General features: G+C 34.3%; 1 protein-coding gene across 1 annotated transcript in view; it reads right to left on the bottom strand.

Annotated features, from left to right (window-relative positions):
• Positions 1-1041: 1041 nt before the first annotated feature.
• LOC149806350 (nitric oxide synthase 1-like) overlaps positions 1042-13633 on the bottom strand; it is a 38413-nt gene continuing 25821 nt past the window's right edge. Inside the window, exons 16-27 of the mRNA XM_089951871.1 lie at positions 12941-13115; positions 11733-11874; positions 9060-9138; positions 8455-8648; positions 7804-7973; positions 6930-7140; positions 6151-6238; positions 5292-5431; positions 4428-4585; positions 3589-3780; positions 2913-3081; positions 1042-1620 (exon numbers count right to left, since the gene is read on the bottom strand). Coding sequence (XP_089807997.1) covers positions 1616-1620; positions 2913-3081; positions 3589-3780; positions 4428-4585; positions 5292-5431; positions 6151-6238; positions 6930-7140; positions 7804-7973; positions 8455-8648; positions 9060-9138; positions 11733-11874; positions 12941-13115 — 1723 coding nt within the window. The 3' untranslated portion in view covers positions 1042-1615. The remainder of the gene's footprint in view (positions 1621-2912; positions 3082-3588; positions 3781-4427; positions 4586-5291; positions 5432-6150; positions 6239-6929; positions 7141-7803; positions 7974-8454; positions 8649-9059; positions 9139-11732; positions 11875-12940; positions 13116-13633) is intronic.

Here is a 13633-nt window from a genome sequence, read left to right as displayed (position 1 = left end):
TTTTAAGAAGACAAAAAAGTTATGTAAAATTAAAGCTTGGTAAAGTTGACAAACTGATTCTCAAATTCAAAATTAACTTTAGCTAATAAAATTCCTTCCAAATATAAGCACAATTATTTAATAAAATTATATAATAAAGTTATGTAATATAATTTATAAAACACAATGAAAATATCTATATTATATTCTCTGAGATATTAAAGCCATCTCATTTTGTAAGTTATAACTCGTGTAAAAACAGAAGAGATAAATAGTTGTAAAAATTGATTAAGGTAGTAAATATTGGCAAATCACTTATATTTTTATGTAAATCTAAGACTTGTGTTTCAAACTCTTTTGATTGTCAGTGATTTCAAATACAAAAATGATCTTTTTCCCTTTCGGGGATTTTTGGAGAAAAATAGAAGAAACTGGATGCAAGAGTTGCACGTTGTAAATTGTACAGCAGGACTTTCTCTTTCGAGTTTATTCTGCATCACTGATCTGTTAAAGGCATTATTATGAATATACAAATACATGTATATTTATTGATAACAAAACTATCGATTTTCAACTAAAGCAGTTTAAATTGTCATATTATTTTCTAACGCCTAAGAAAAAATGAACAATTACCTTCAAGCCAGAGGAATAAAGAATCTGATACAGCTAAAGGCAATAATGAAAGTTCTTACAATTATGTTAAAATAATAATGATTAAATTAAATTTTAAATTGTTCCAAAATATTCTTGCATTTATTTAGTTGATTTAAATGGAGGTTCAGTGTAAAACAATTGTGTGATACAAGCAGAAATAATGAATTGATTTGCCATTTGCTGTATACATATAGCGCGATACAGATAACATGGCAAAATATTTATAATATATTTGGTTTTCGTATACTATGGAAACTCCTAATAAGTGGCTTCAAGTTTGAGTAGAGATTTTACAACTTGTATTCAAATTGTGCTTGATTACATTTGTTTTCCAATTGTTTTAAACTGATTGATTTGCATGAAAAAGAAGAGAGAGAAGAAATATTCATCTTTAAAACAATACTGTACTTGAGTCAAATATTCATTTAATGCTCTTTAATAAAATCTGTGAAAATACATAACAATTATGAAAATGATAAATAGCAAAACAATTTTAAAAAACAAATAGTTATAAAGATGAATATTTATGAAATTATATATTTGGAAGTATACTATGCATAATTTATAGTGGCATAGGCTTACTCTGTGTCCTTGTGTTATTTTAATAGTTACAAAATCTTTCCATCACGCAAGGAGGCCTGGAGATAAAATCACTAGTAAAATCATTTATATAAATTGTTTCAAAACGAATGCATTTAATGAAGTATATATGTGAATGCTATATTTGAAAGTGTACTATGCATAATTGCTGAGTGGCACAGGCCTACACTGTGGAGTATCATTTGGTTTAATAGTCAGAAGTTTCATCCATGCAATTTTTGTAAAGGTCTCTACAGAATCAACTGTTGATGGTTCCTCTTCACGGTCTCCAGAGTATGTTGTTAACATACCCGTCCGTAGATAATGGAAACTCCTCACAGAAAAGGAACTTTTACTGTAAACCTGACTTAAAGGTGCTTTTGGACTTTTGGGGGTATCTCTTCTATCCTGGAACAAGGAAAGTATAAGTATTTCGTAAGAAATTTAAATTTTCTCAGACTTAAAGTTCTTTTTCGTATAGGTAGAAACACATTTTCTATTTACTTTGACTTGTCCATAATCCCTTATCAGAATTTCTAACCACAGATGATGTGCTAAATCACGACCAATGAAAGTTAGAAAATCCAAGAAATACAAGTTTGAATGCCATTCCTGGCATATGTTTTTAAAGCAGTAGTGCTTAAAACTGTATCAACCATATCTTCCAACTAATAAATAATGATCTACGTTTATGCAATTCATGTGATAATATTGCATGGCAGGGGATACAACTCTTACAAGAATCGCTGGGCAGAACAATTATTGGCGTATATGTACATCCTCTGATGATGACTATGCAATATGTACTTTCACTGGATCTGTCAAAAGCGGAGATATTATTTGTATTTACAACGCTGTGCGACGTACGACCTACACTGTGGAGAAAAGTATTGATATGACTAGACTAGCCATGCCAAGAAAACAGGAGTACTTTCTACCACACACATGCCGCGACGCTCGAGCTAAATGAGTGAAAATAATTAGCTTTCTCTAACAATCTTTCCTAACCGTACTTTCACGGGAAATAAAAAAAAATAATTGCATAGTTTCGACGTGTTCAGTACGGCATCCAATGTTCCCCTCCACCACCACTCATCATATACACACATATACACTTTTGGAATGACAACATCTTTCATTAAAATAATCATGCTTAGTAGTCAAGTAAATCCCACTGACAACTGCTGTTGGTAGGGTTTTATTGGGCGTTAGAAATAGCTGCTTATTGTAAATGACGCCAGCTAATTCACTATTCAGATTTAAAGCTTCCAAATTGGCAAGGATTTCATGGCATGGCATGAGTACGATATAATAGGCATGAAGTAATTATGCTATCTCTTGATGTGCCACGTAAAGAGAGACATTAAGACGTAAGAGATGAACCTTCAAAAGGAAAAGATAATATGACTTTTTTTTAAAAGTAAAATATGCACCAAATACTACTGTTTACTCAAACCCTGATGTCCCAGTGAACAATAACGGTTGCAGCTGAACTGATGGCAGTGTTGACAAATAAACGAAAACCGTTGCCGTTAACTTTAGAAGTTAAGATTGCAACCAGTAGTGTCCACAGGCGAACATAAGAAGCAGTTGACTAGGCCTATCACAGTTGTACAATATGGAGGAAGGGTATATACAAGAGACTACGCTACTGAAGAGTACCGACAGTGCATCTTTAACCAAAGGTGAAGCACAATTACCGTGGCTTGTATGGTGAACTAGTTCACCGGTGATGACAGGGACTTCTTCAGTTTTCCATGAGCTTTGATGTACTTCCGGGTTTATTTCGTGCTGAACCTGGCCTTGTTTGTTACCTTGGGGCTCCTTAAAGTTACTCCAAAAGATATCCTCGTGGAACTGGTTAGAATCCTGAAAGAAGGCAATGTTATTGTGATTCTGAATACCGCCGTTGGTGGCTCTTACCATATACAAAATGATTTACGTTTTATTCGCTTATCCAGTTCAGGTTATCAAATCACAAATTACTGCAAGAAAATATAATTATTCATGTATTGGTTTATTTGATTTACAACCGTAAATATCCACAAGGACATAAATAGGCACAGATAATCTGCATCCGATCATCTTGTTTACATCATGATGACTGGATATTAAAGAAATAAAAGTCAAGTTATTATTCTGGATATTAAGTTTGATGTATTCTGAATTCTTTGCATGCGTGTCATTTCTACAATCATTCGGCCCTGATATGTGAAGAAAGGTGCATTTTGTCAAAACTATATATATATATATATATATATATATATATATATATATATATATATATATATATATATATATATATATATATATATATCTTAACAATTGATCCTTAAAGGTGAATACAAATAACTGAATAAGCAAATCCTTTCCTACCCGTAAGGTCATTAGCAAATTCTTAGCGTCTTGTGCTGATATGTTTCCTTCTTTTTGAAGAATTTTCTCCAGAGTGGACGTGACATCTGTTGCCATTTTGGCGTCACCACAGACGTAAAAATGTCCTCCCTCTCGAAGAATGTTATTGTAAATTTCTGTGCTATTTTGAAGTAAGTAATCCTGTACGTACATCTACAAAGAAACAAGATTATATATCCAATATGAGACGCAATGCTTGCGTGGTAATTGATCACGGATACAGAAAATCTTTATCAAAAGCTCTTTGTTCGAGTTTGTACTATTAGTTCATATCTTGTTTGCGATATGATCTAAGTATCAGGTGTTGCGATATGATCTAAGTATCAGGTGACATTAAGCATTATTTAAATTGTAATTTACTGCGCTTAGTAGTGAGGATCGAAATCATATGTTGACAAAAATTGAGACTGCCACATTTTTTATCTAAACTGTAGGTGTAGTGATAGTAATCCCCTTATCTGGTTGTAAATGATGAATATACATAATTAATTTTTCTTCAAGCGACAACTTAATTATATAAAATAACCACGTCACCCGCTGAACGTTACAAGTTAAGGGTTTCGTATTAGTAGCTGAATGGAAGGTAGGTTTTTCAAATCGGATGTAAATTGTGCGTACTCGTCTTTTTTTTAGTTTATTAAAAGACAAAGCAATTGACAAAAGATAAATCAATATTCTAATTGATTTTATATTGCCTTTAGCGATATTTTTCCGGTGTCTGAAACTTATTAACAAATTGCCTAGCCAATACAATTTCACAAAATACTACCGCGTCGGAAATTGATGAATCACATTCATACCTTAGGTTTGTCCGGTTCTCTAGAAAACGCTGTGTAGACGTTCGTCAAAACACCCTCCTTTTTGGCCGCCTGAAGCTCCATTCTGTATATATCGTCCACTAGGGACCTGCGGCACCCGAAATACAAGTACATACTCCCCCATCCCGAGCGAGATTTACCTTTAGTGAAAAAGCGGCTGGTCATAATTTCGATTATTATTGTTGTTATTATTACTAAACAAACAAGCAATAAATATAATAAAAAACATACTTTTTTATTTGAAAGGGGAAATGTTGGAACTAATAAGAATGTTTGATGTGGCAAACTTTTAGTGATGATGTAATCTCTTCAATAATTTCCACCCTTGGTTATTAGTTTTGGCTTTTCGTTACTCACACTCATAGAAAGCCTTTCTCAGGTCCTAAATAGTGAATCCGGGGCATTGTGTATACGCTTCGCCCAGTTTTAACGCAAGTACGAAATTGTAGATTATGAAAAGATGATTGATTGATAGAGAATATTTCTCTAATAAATGGAGCTAGCGTATACGAAATCCAGTAACAGAGAAACGAAAACTGGTTGATTAGAGGTTGTCTGTTTCTCACAAATTAGGAAAACGGATAAAAATTCCAAAGTATACGATTTACTGCCTGATGGATCATTTCGACAATGATGAAAAAATGTATGCCCTAGCCTAAAGCCCTGAAGCGAGTAGTGACTATAGTTAAAAATAATTTTAGCTACTTAAATTTGGCAATCTCGTCGTCACGTTTTTTTTGTGCGTACATATGATAGAGCAGGAATGATATATTATCTTAATATATTTCTTCTCTTTTACGGCAACATAAGTGCAATAACTGCTGCGTGGCTCTGTGTGTGCGATACCTTGCGAATGTGGTACGGGCGACATTTGTCTATCGATTTTCCTCTGTTGCCAGAAACCGCGGAAGGGAGCAATACCCGTACCAGGGCCGACCATGATGAGCGGAAGGGTGTTGTCCTTTGGCAGGTGGAATGATGGCGCACTGAAAAATAAACCTCTTGAGATTGATTGACAATATATTATGAATATCAATGAAAACGATCTGCGTCGTTTCCATCTGAATATTTACAGGATCTTCTGCCTATCAGAGTCATCTTTCCAATGAACTTATCCATCAATCATGTCTACATGTCTGCCACTAGCTGACGCTAGGTTAATGTACTGTCAACTGAATCCCTGTTCTAGAAGGATTATCTCAAAACATAACATTCGAAACAAACAACGCAAGACCAAACGTAAAGACCAACTTTAGCAAAATCTCTACACTGAGTGTGTGGGTAACTTAAGTTCCGCTGTTGTCACTGATAACTTATCCCATCCTTTTGTTTGAGATCCGTTCTTTTCAAACATTTTTCAAAGGCAGCAGAGATTTTTTCTGATACGTAAGATGTTACATACAGTTATAGTATTACTAAAAACTAATCCTCACCAGTTTCGTTCTTGAATCTGATTCAGAATAAAGAACAACAAAGTTTGACCTAAACATGGTGAACACTGGGTCATTCCTTGCAGGACATTGAGAACAGACAACAATCAGTCTAACTGAACACCAATAGCATATCCTAACAGTGACGCATCATCAAATGCAACAATTGCTATTCGCGTTGTAACAGCCATTAGCAATAATACAAAATTTAAAGAATTGGACTTTCATTACGTCAGTGCTTGATTCAAATTTTATGACAGAAATAGCAAGCTTACGTTCGGACAAAACATGGCACAATGGTTCCTGACGTTATTCTGTTCAGCCAAGACGAGCTGACACCCTCATGCAAGGGCCCCATACCACCTGAAAGTAAAAACAATAACGTTCCTGTCAAATGTTTACAAAAGTCTTGAGAATGAACCCTGAAACACAACATAAAGAATAATGAAAGTCAAAATTAACTATCATAATATATATCACAATACTGTATTCCTCTTTGAAATTATGTGTAACAAAACAATTTATATGCATTGTACAAAACATTATGAACAATACTTGCTGATAAACTACTTTGTCAGGATTCAGTCTGAACTCGATGTTCTTGAAGTCAATGAGAAATCAATTAACTGATTGTGATGTGCTCTTAATGGTATACTGGATACATATCACATTAAGAAGTCCAGCTCTCGTCCTCGTACAATAGATATGATAAATGCCCCTAGAATGTTTTTACATGTCCAACAATTTAGTACAGTTATATCCTTTTATTGACTTCCACATATCACTCTTGCCATTCATATATACAAGATATATACTATTAGGTTGGCTACAAGAACGTCTCTCTTACGAACCCCGTTTATTTTGCTGTATTTTAGTTTTGAGGGTAATGAGAACAAATATAAAATTGTGTATATATGCAGAACATGGAACTAAAAGAAGGCCCTGTTTGTAACATCCAGCACAAGAATGTAAATTAATCTATAACGCCGTCACTGTTAGGGCTGGTATGAACAACGTAATATCGTTAAACTAATGAAGCCATTATATTCCATACCTTGAGTCCTGTGCTTGACGACCGCTACCGTAGCGTGTATTTCTCCCGGATAGACAGCTGGGGAGGAGCTGATGCTGTAGTACCGCTGCTGCAGTACAGGCAGCTGCGTCAGAATTAGGGCTGCCGGGATATTTAGGGACGGGAATTGCTCCATGACTTCAAGAAGATTGGGAAATTTGTCATGCCTCCAGTCTTCATACTCTTTTATGTTCTAAATTATATGATTTTTAAGATATTTATACGTTTCCATGTCAGCACTGAAAGCAGAATTGACGCGCGTACATACTATGTAATATTATTATTAAAAGTCTGCCATTGTTATAAGTCTACTGATGCTTTATACATTTCTTGATTAAAGATACTTATATCATGGCTCATTGTTTAAAACAGTAATTCATTAAAGCACCTAGATTATAAACAATTGACGCACCGGGAATTTAAGCAGGTGGAAATGAAACCTGAAGCAAAATTGAAGAAACCTAACTAAATCATAACGTTAAAACAGTACAAATATAACGCGCCTTATTGTCAGTCACGTGGAGGTTTGGAACTGCGTTTATCTTGTATGAACAAAAAATTGAAGAGCGTCTAATGAAAATCTGTTTCCACTGGCAACCAAACATTCAGAGAATAATACACTGTGTGTGTGTGTGTGTGTGTGTGTGTGTGTATTGTTTCTTACATCACGTTGTCCCAACATTGTTTTCTAAACAAAAGTAAAGGTTTTTGTGACACAGGACTATACATACATACATACATACATACATACTCAGACTCAGATGCACGTGCACAAGCATATATTCAAAGCTGTAAATGTGTAAGACAATTTCACCACATTTTAGTACGTTTCCACTAGGAAGTACCAGAAACATACATCTGCAAGATTTTCCATTGCTTTTCTCTCACTGGCGTTTGTTGCTTGAGTAGCTAAGATCTTCAAGAAACTTTGGGAAGGTGGTGTTGTTATGTCCAAATATCTACACAAAGCAGTCCGCAACGTGCAGACTGGAAACCGCGGGAACCTTTCCCACGTTCTTACATTGCCTGAAAGGATAAACACAGTGAAACATGCAAAAGTATACTAGGAAACGTAATGATAGACATGTATGTAGATGCATATCTCCTTAGCCACATTCAAGTGGAAGTACTAAGAAATCGGACTTTTTTCCATGATGATTTAGAACTCCGTGCGTATTATTGGTACTTGTACATAACATAACCTATGCCTTTTCATTCTATGATACTATTGTAACTATATGAACATTCTTGATGCAAAAGGCAATACTGTTTGTAATGACTGGTGATAGAAGAGTCCACATCTTTTAGTGAATCTATTCCAAGTCGACACATTTTAAAAGAAACAGAGAAATAGCACTCCCCCCATATCTTTAATAGAAAAATATCTAAAGTAGTTCGCGTTTGGTTCATGGATAACATGTAATAAGGCAAACAAGTATCATATAAGAAAGAATGACATAGACCACGCGCTATATATATAGGGCACGTAGTCCTCCAACCATTATACCTAGCGGTGTTGTACGTTCCGATTGCATCTCTATTTTAACATCCTGGTCAACAGGGGGAGAATTATGCAAGCAAGCAAGGATTTTGTCCACGAGGGAGGGCGAATTCTCTGGAAATACCGCCAAATGGTCTCCTGGGGAATACAGTAACTCGAATGCCCCTTGTGTGTCTAACCTCACCAACAGTGTCTGGCGACTGCACGAAAACATAAATTTATCATCATTTTTATAAAGAGGAGAGTTCGCGTAATACGAATAATTTCACAAGTCATTGAAGTCATAAGTATTTCTGACATAAATACAGTATATTCCATAGAAATCATATTTAGTTTAGATTACCTACATGACGTATAAAAACCAAGGGTATTTGTCTGTAATCCATGTATTACTGGCTTTTTAGCACTTTGTTAAGTTTCTGTCTTTTGCCTCAGTGATGAAGTTGTGCAGATTAAAAATACAGCTCCCATCGTTAATATAAAACTATAATTATTGTTTGTGTGCTAAACACGAAATTCAATAAAACCATGCAAGTACGAATATAATTGTTTTATAATTGTTTTTTCAGATAGTACTCGAGGATGCACTAAACACGTATTCAAATTAATACCTTGACTCCAAAGATTGCAACTGTTTACTCTCTATAAGTCGACACGGAACAACAGTCTTCCCGTGAAGGTTTGAGAGAGCTAGGTATAAATAAAAAGAATACACCAATACATTAAGAATAGAGGTATTCAGTATTACTGATATAACGGTATACCGTGCTCTTTTTCTTCGGGTGGTACCTAACACAGTACATTTTCGCCCTACCGGTACTTCGGCTGATTCCGTTATTAAGGAATGTACGGAAATTCGAGAGTACTCTTGCTGTAAATATATTCATATTAACATCTTGTCTTCATTTTTCATGATAAAGTTATTCTTTTTTTTTCTCTTACCAAGACATTCGTATTTATCACAACTGAATTTTTGAACTTTACAAATATAATCATATTTATGATCGTTTACTCACATGTTTGACGCTTGTTAGGTGTGCCATCGTGGCAGCCAGATGAGATGTTGTGAATGATATTTGCACCAAATCCAGCGTTTGATAATAAAAATTCGAATGAAAAAGAAAATTTCAATATTTACTATTTACCTGCACATCATAATGGATTAAGTATATATATCCCACTGTAAGACAACGAACGTTCCTAAAATGTCCAGGGGAGCGTTATTTCACTTAATATTTCGCGTATTTTCTCAATGTTTCCCTATTAGTAAATTGCAGGCTTTTTACAGAAAGGTTCTCTAATGTCAGCACAATGTCTTTCATCGTGTCACATATATCACAAACTTAATCATCTCACTTTAGTTACAGTTTCTGGATAATAACTGATAGAGCAATTAACATACACACAGCAAATATATCGACTATAAGGAATTGGCCATTTAACGTTCAGGTGGGGGACTGCGATGCTTTTCAGCTGAACTATTTTGTTGTCTTTTATCACAAAATAATTATTATATTACAAATAATGTGATGGATCAAATATGTTGGTATTTTGGTATAAAGCAGAGCAATATATTTGTTTTCAGCTATTGCCAGACAGAATTTGTTTAAATAAGCGTCCGACCCCTTACCCAGGACATTAAATTACATTATATTAATGTAACTCCGGCATACCGTGGTATGTATCGTGGTATGTATTGTGTTATGTTCAGAGTTTTATGGTTCGCAGCTCAAATTATTAATGTATGCATGTATATATCGTGGGTTGGGGTGGTCCTATTGCATAGTATACTACGCAACAGGTTATGCACTTTTGATAGGTTATAGCGTTTTAAATGATATTCACATATCTATTCGAAGCCAGTCATATGTTACGTGTTTAGGCTCGAATAAACAGCAACACATGAAAGAGTGAAAACAACAAGCTTTGAAAAATTTAATAAATTATTTATTTCCCTGGAAAAATACTGTAAAAGTGAAGAAAGGAAAAAAAAAGAACTTACGGTTTCAAGAATTAAATCCAAAACTAACCCAAGAATAATCCACGAATAAAATTTAGAAGTCCTAATAATGAAATGTTCTAATGAATTCAAGTTCGATTTCCGACGAAGAATCCAAGATCGCAGGCGATGACGTATGCTGGATTCTGTTCAATGTTGTTGTCTACAGTTCCTTGTAGAAACACAATAAATAATCATCCGGTGTTGGAAATCCAAAATAAAATTTTTAAGCAGCGTCTTTGTTCAATAATTTTGTATGAGCCCAAAAATGTTTCCAGAGAAACGAATTAATCTTTTAGAATCCAAATAATCTGAAGAAAAATTAACATATAACTCGTAAACTGGCTGCAACAGACGGAAACTACTTAACATCAAGCGTTTTTAAGCCCAGAATGAGGTCTCTCTCTGTAAGCAATGGTTTATAACTTGAATAATGCGTAAAACAGATGTCCGTATAAGGGTCCCGTGATCATATTTACATATTAAAAATTACGTAGCTCCTGTACGACCTTGATAAGAACAAATCATTTTACTCAGAGAATAAAAGTTGTTTACTTTACTATTAACTATTTACAAGTCATGTATCCAACACAGCCTCGATCTCAACCTTAATATTCCCACAATAAAAATAAATTAAAAATAACTTGTTCACGTGGCTGTAACTAATTTTGAATTAAGGTCGGGAACCTGGTCAGCATTATGTTTACAAAAATGAACAGTCAAGGTGAAGCTGTTTTCTGGAAAAAGTATGAGTTCCTAGCAAACAGAACTACATTCTTTTGACATTTAATGAAATTTTAAAAAAATAAGATTTGAAAACTTACAAACAATTAAATCAGATATAAATTAAATCAAATTTGCATAACACCAGTTATGCGTGTTAAGACAGTATAACTTCAGTACCCTGGATTACAGCGGCTTTTTAAACAGATAGAAAAAAATGTACATTCTTCCTCCTGCTGTTGTTAAGGTTTTAATAATTTTTATGTGATTGTTCAAATGTGCATATCCGTCCAAGAACCATCAATTGTGAGTCACATGTCATTTGAACACAATATATCCCCATATCCAATATATCCCCATATCCAATATATCCACACATCCAATATATTTCCATATCTAATATAATCCCCATATCCAATATATCCCCATATCCAATACATCCCCATACCGTTTAAGTCTCAAGGACTCTACTAATTATTTGTTACTTCTAAGTTTTGAAAATAATTTAACAACTGCATGAAATACAAGGACAAAATGTTTATCTTTTCTTTAAAGATTTTACCTTCACAAATATCAGGCGATATGTCCTTTGACGGTGTAAGCCTGAACTTCCCTGGAGACCAAGTGAGATCGGTCTGAGAGAACGCTCCTACAGCATCACGGATTGTCATCTCGTCTCCAACACAGAATGCTCCACATGCAGCCTGAATAATTGAATGTTCAACAAAGCTTGAGCTTTAAATTCAGTTATAAGTAATATGTACCTGAATCAAAAGCAACAGTAAGAAAATACGGCATATGAAGTTTATTTCTTTCTTTCGCATTGCGGAGAAACTATATAATTACTAAGTCGTAGTTTCATGCGGAGAAAACCTTATGTAAAAGCATAGTATCATTTAGCCGATGCGAAATATAAAACAGATAACAAACATGATATTTTAACCGAATCTGTTCAGCAAATGCAATAGACTGAAAAATCCTTTATTCACAAAGTATTGTGACATTTCTTAGGACTTAGGACTGTTTTTTGAAACCAAATAAAGCAGTGAATAAATAGTCTTAGATAAACCTTCTTTCTGATGGTGTCGTCTGGTCAGCGGATACAAGTCTCTGATAAAAACAAGAATATCGGTTAGTCTTTCGACGATAGTCGAGAAGTTGTACCTTTAATCTAAATATTCCAACAATAACAAAAAAATTTGGTTTCCAGTGGTATAGAATCTTTAGTTTTCATCAAAGATTACTCTCTTTCTCGAAAAGACAACACGATAATTGCAGTGAAGGTAAGACTTGACACATATTTAAACTGAAGAAAGTGCTCTTTTGCTTTAAGAAAGAAAACCTTCACAGAGCACCCGTATCTCATAAATCAAACCTAGCAAAACGGATGCCCTGCTTCGTCCTCTAGCGACGATATCAAAGATGGAAAAGAAGTCTATTGTGTAACATCAGAAATTATAAATGAAGGTTACACCTATATTGGACACTGACTCAGAAATGACGGACAAGATGAATTCAAACAAGACAGGGAAACGGACTCAAGGGGACAAAAGGATGAAGGGAAGACCAGATGGTATTTAAAGGAGGAAAAATGATGATATAAGGAACACACGTTGAAATACTTGTTATGAGATAACTGTAAGACTCAAATTTGTTCACAATTGGTCGGATTTTGCCAGGATGTCCTGGGAGGATAATTAACAGGAGGAGAAGCTTGAAAGCAATTAAGAAAGTAACCAAGTAATTAAGTAAGAGAATACGTTTTCTTACCTTAAATACATTCTCTGCCCATATTTTAAATGATTCCTTCTGTCCACATAGCTCATCCCCCTCACCCATCTTCAGTATCCTTTCTGCACTCAAAGCATGAAGTGTGGTGTCTAAATAGTGGGCAAAGGCACAGAAGTTAGGATAAGCCCTCGACCCCAATCCGAACACAGAGTATCTAGAATTGGAAACTCTCATCATAATAATCCTTGATAATGTAAAGATATTATATATCTGTACATAGTTTCATGAAAGCTCAATCGAAATGATGTGAATACACAATACCATTTGTTTAAGCTTCTCACCTGCGCCAGTATATATATATATATATATATATATATATATATATATATATATATATATATATATATATATATATATATGTATATATATATATATATATATATATATATATATATATATATATATATATATATATATATATATGGCCACACTCTGATGTACACATCGGAGGGAGTCCGTGAAATATCATGTGTTTGATGTCTGATGGCATTTCTTCCATAATAAATAAGGGAAAACCATTGAAAGTTTAATATAAAAGTAAACGTTTTTCCAAATAAAAGCCTGTGTACTTTATGAATGCTTTACTTATTTTTTTCCGGAGGGTCGCGCTCCAGATCAGATGATGATGTTGTCTATTCGACGTAAGCGACTCAGTCTAGAGCCATCTGTGAA

This window comes from Sinohyriopsis cumingii, chromosome 1 (assembly GCF_028554795.1).
Source record: "Sinohyriopsis cumingii isolate HCF-2022 chromosome 1, ASM2855479v2, whole genome shotgun sequence".
Lineage (NCBI taxonomy): Eukaryota > Metazoa > Mollusca > Bivalvia > Unionida > Unionidae > Sinohyriopsis > Sinohyriopsis cumingii.
Note: the sequence above shows the minus strand (reverse complement) of the source record. Positions and strands in the feature narration are given on the sequence as shown.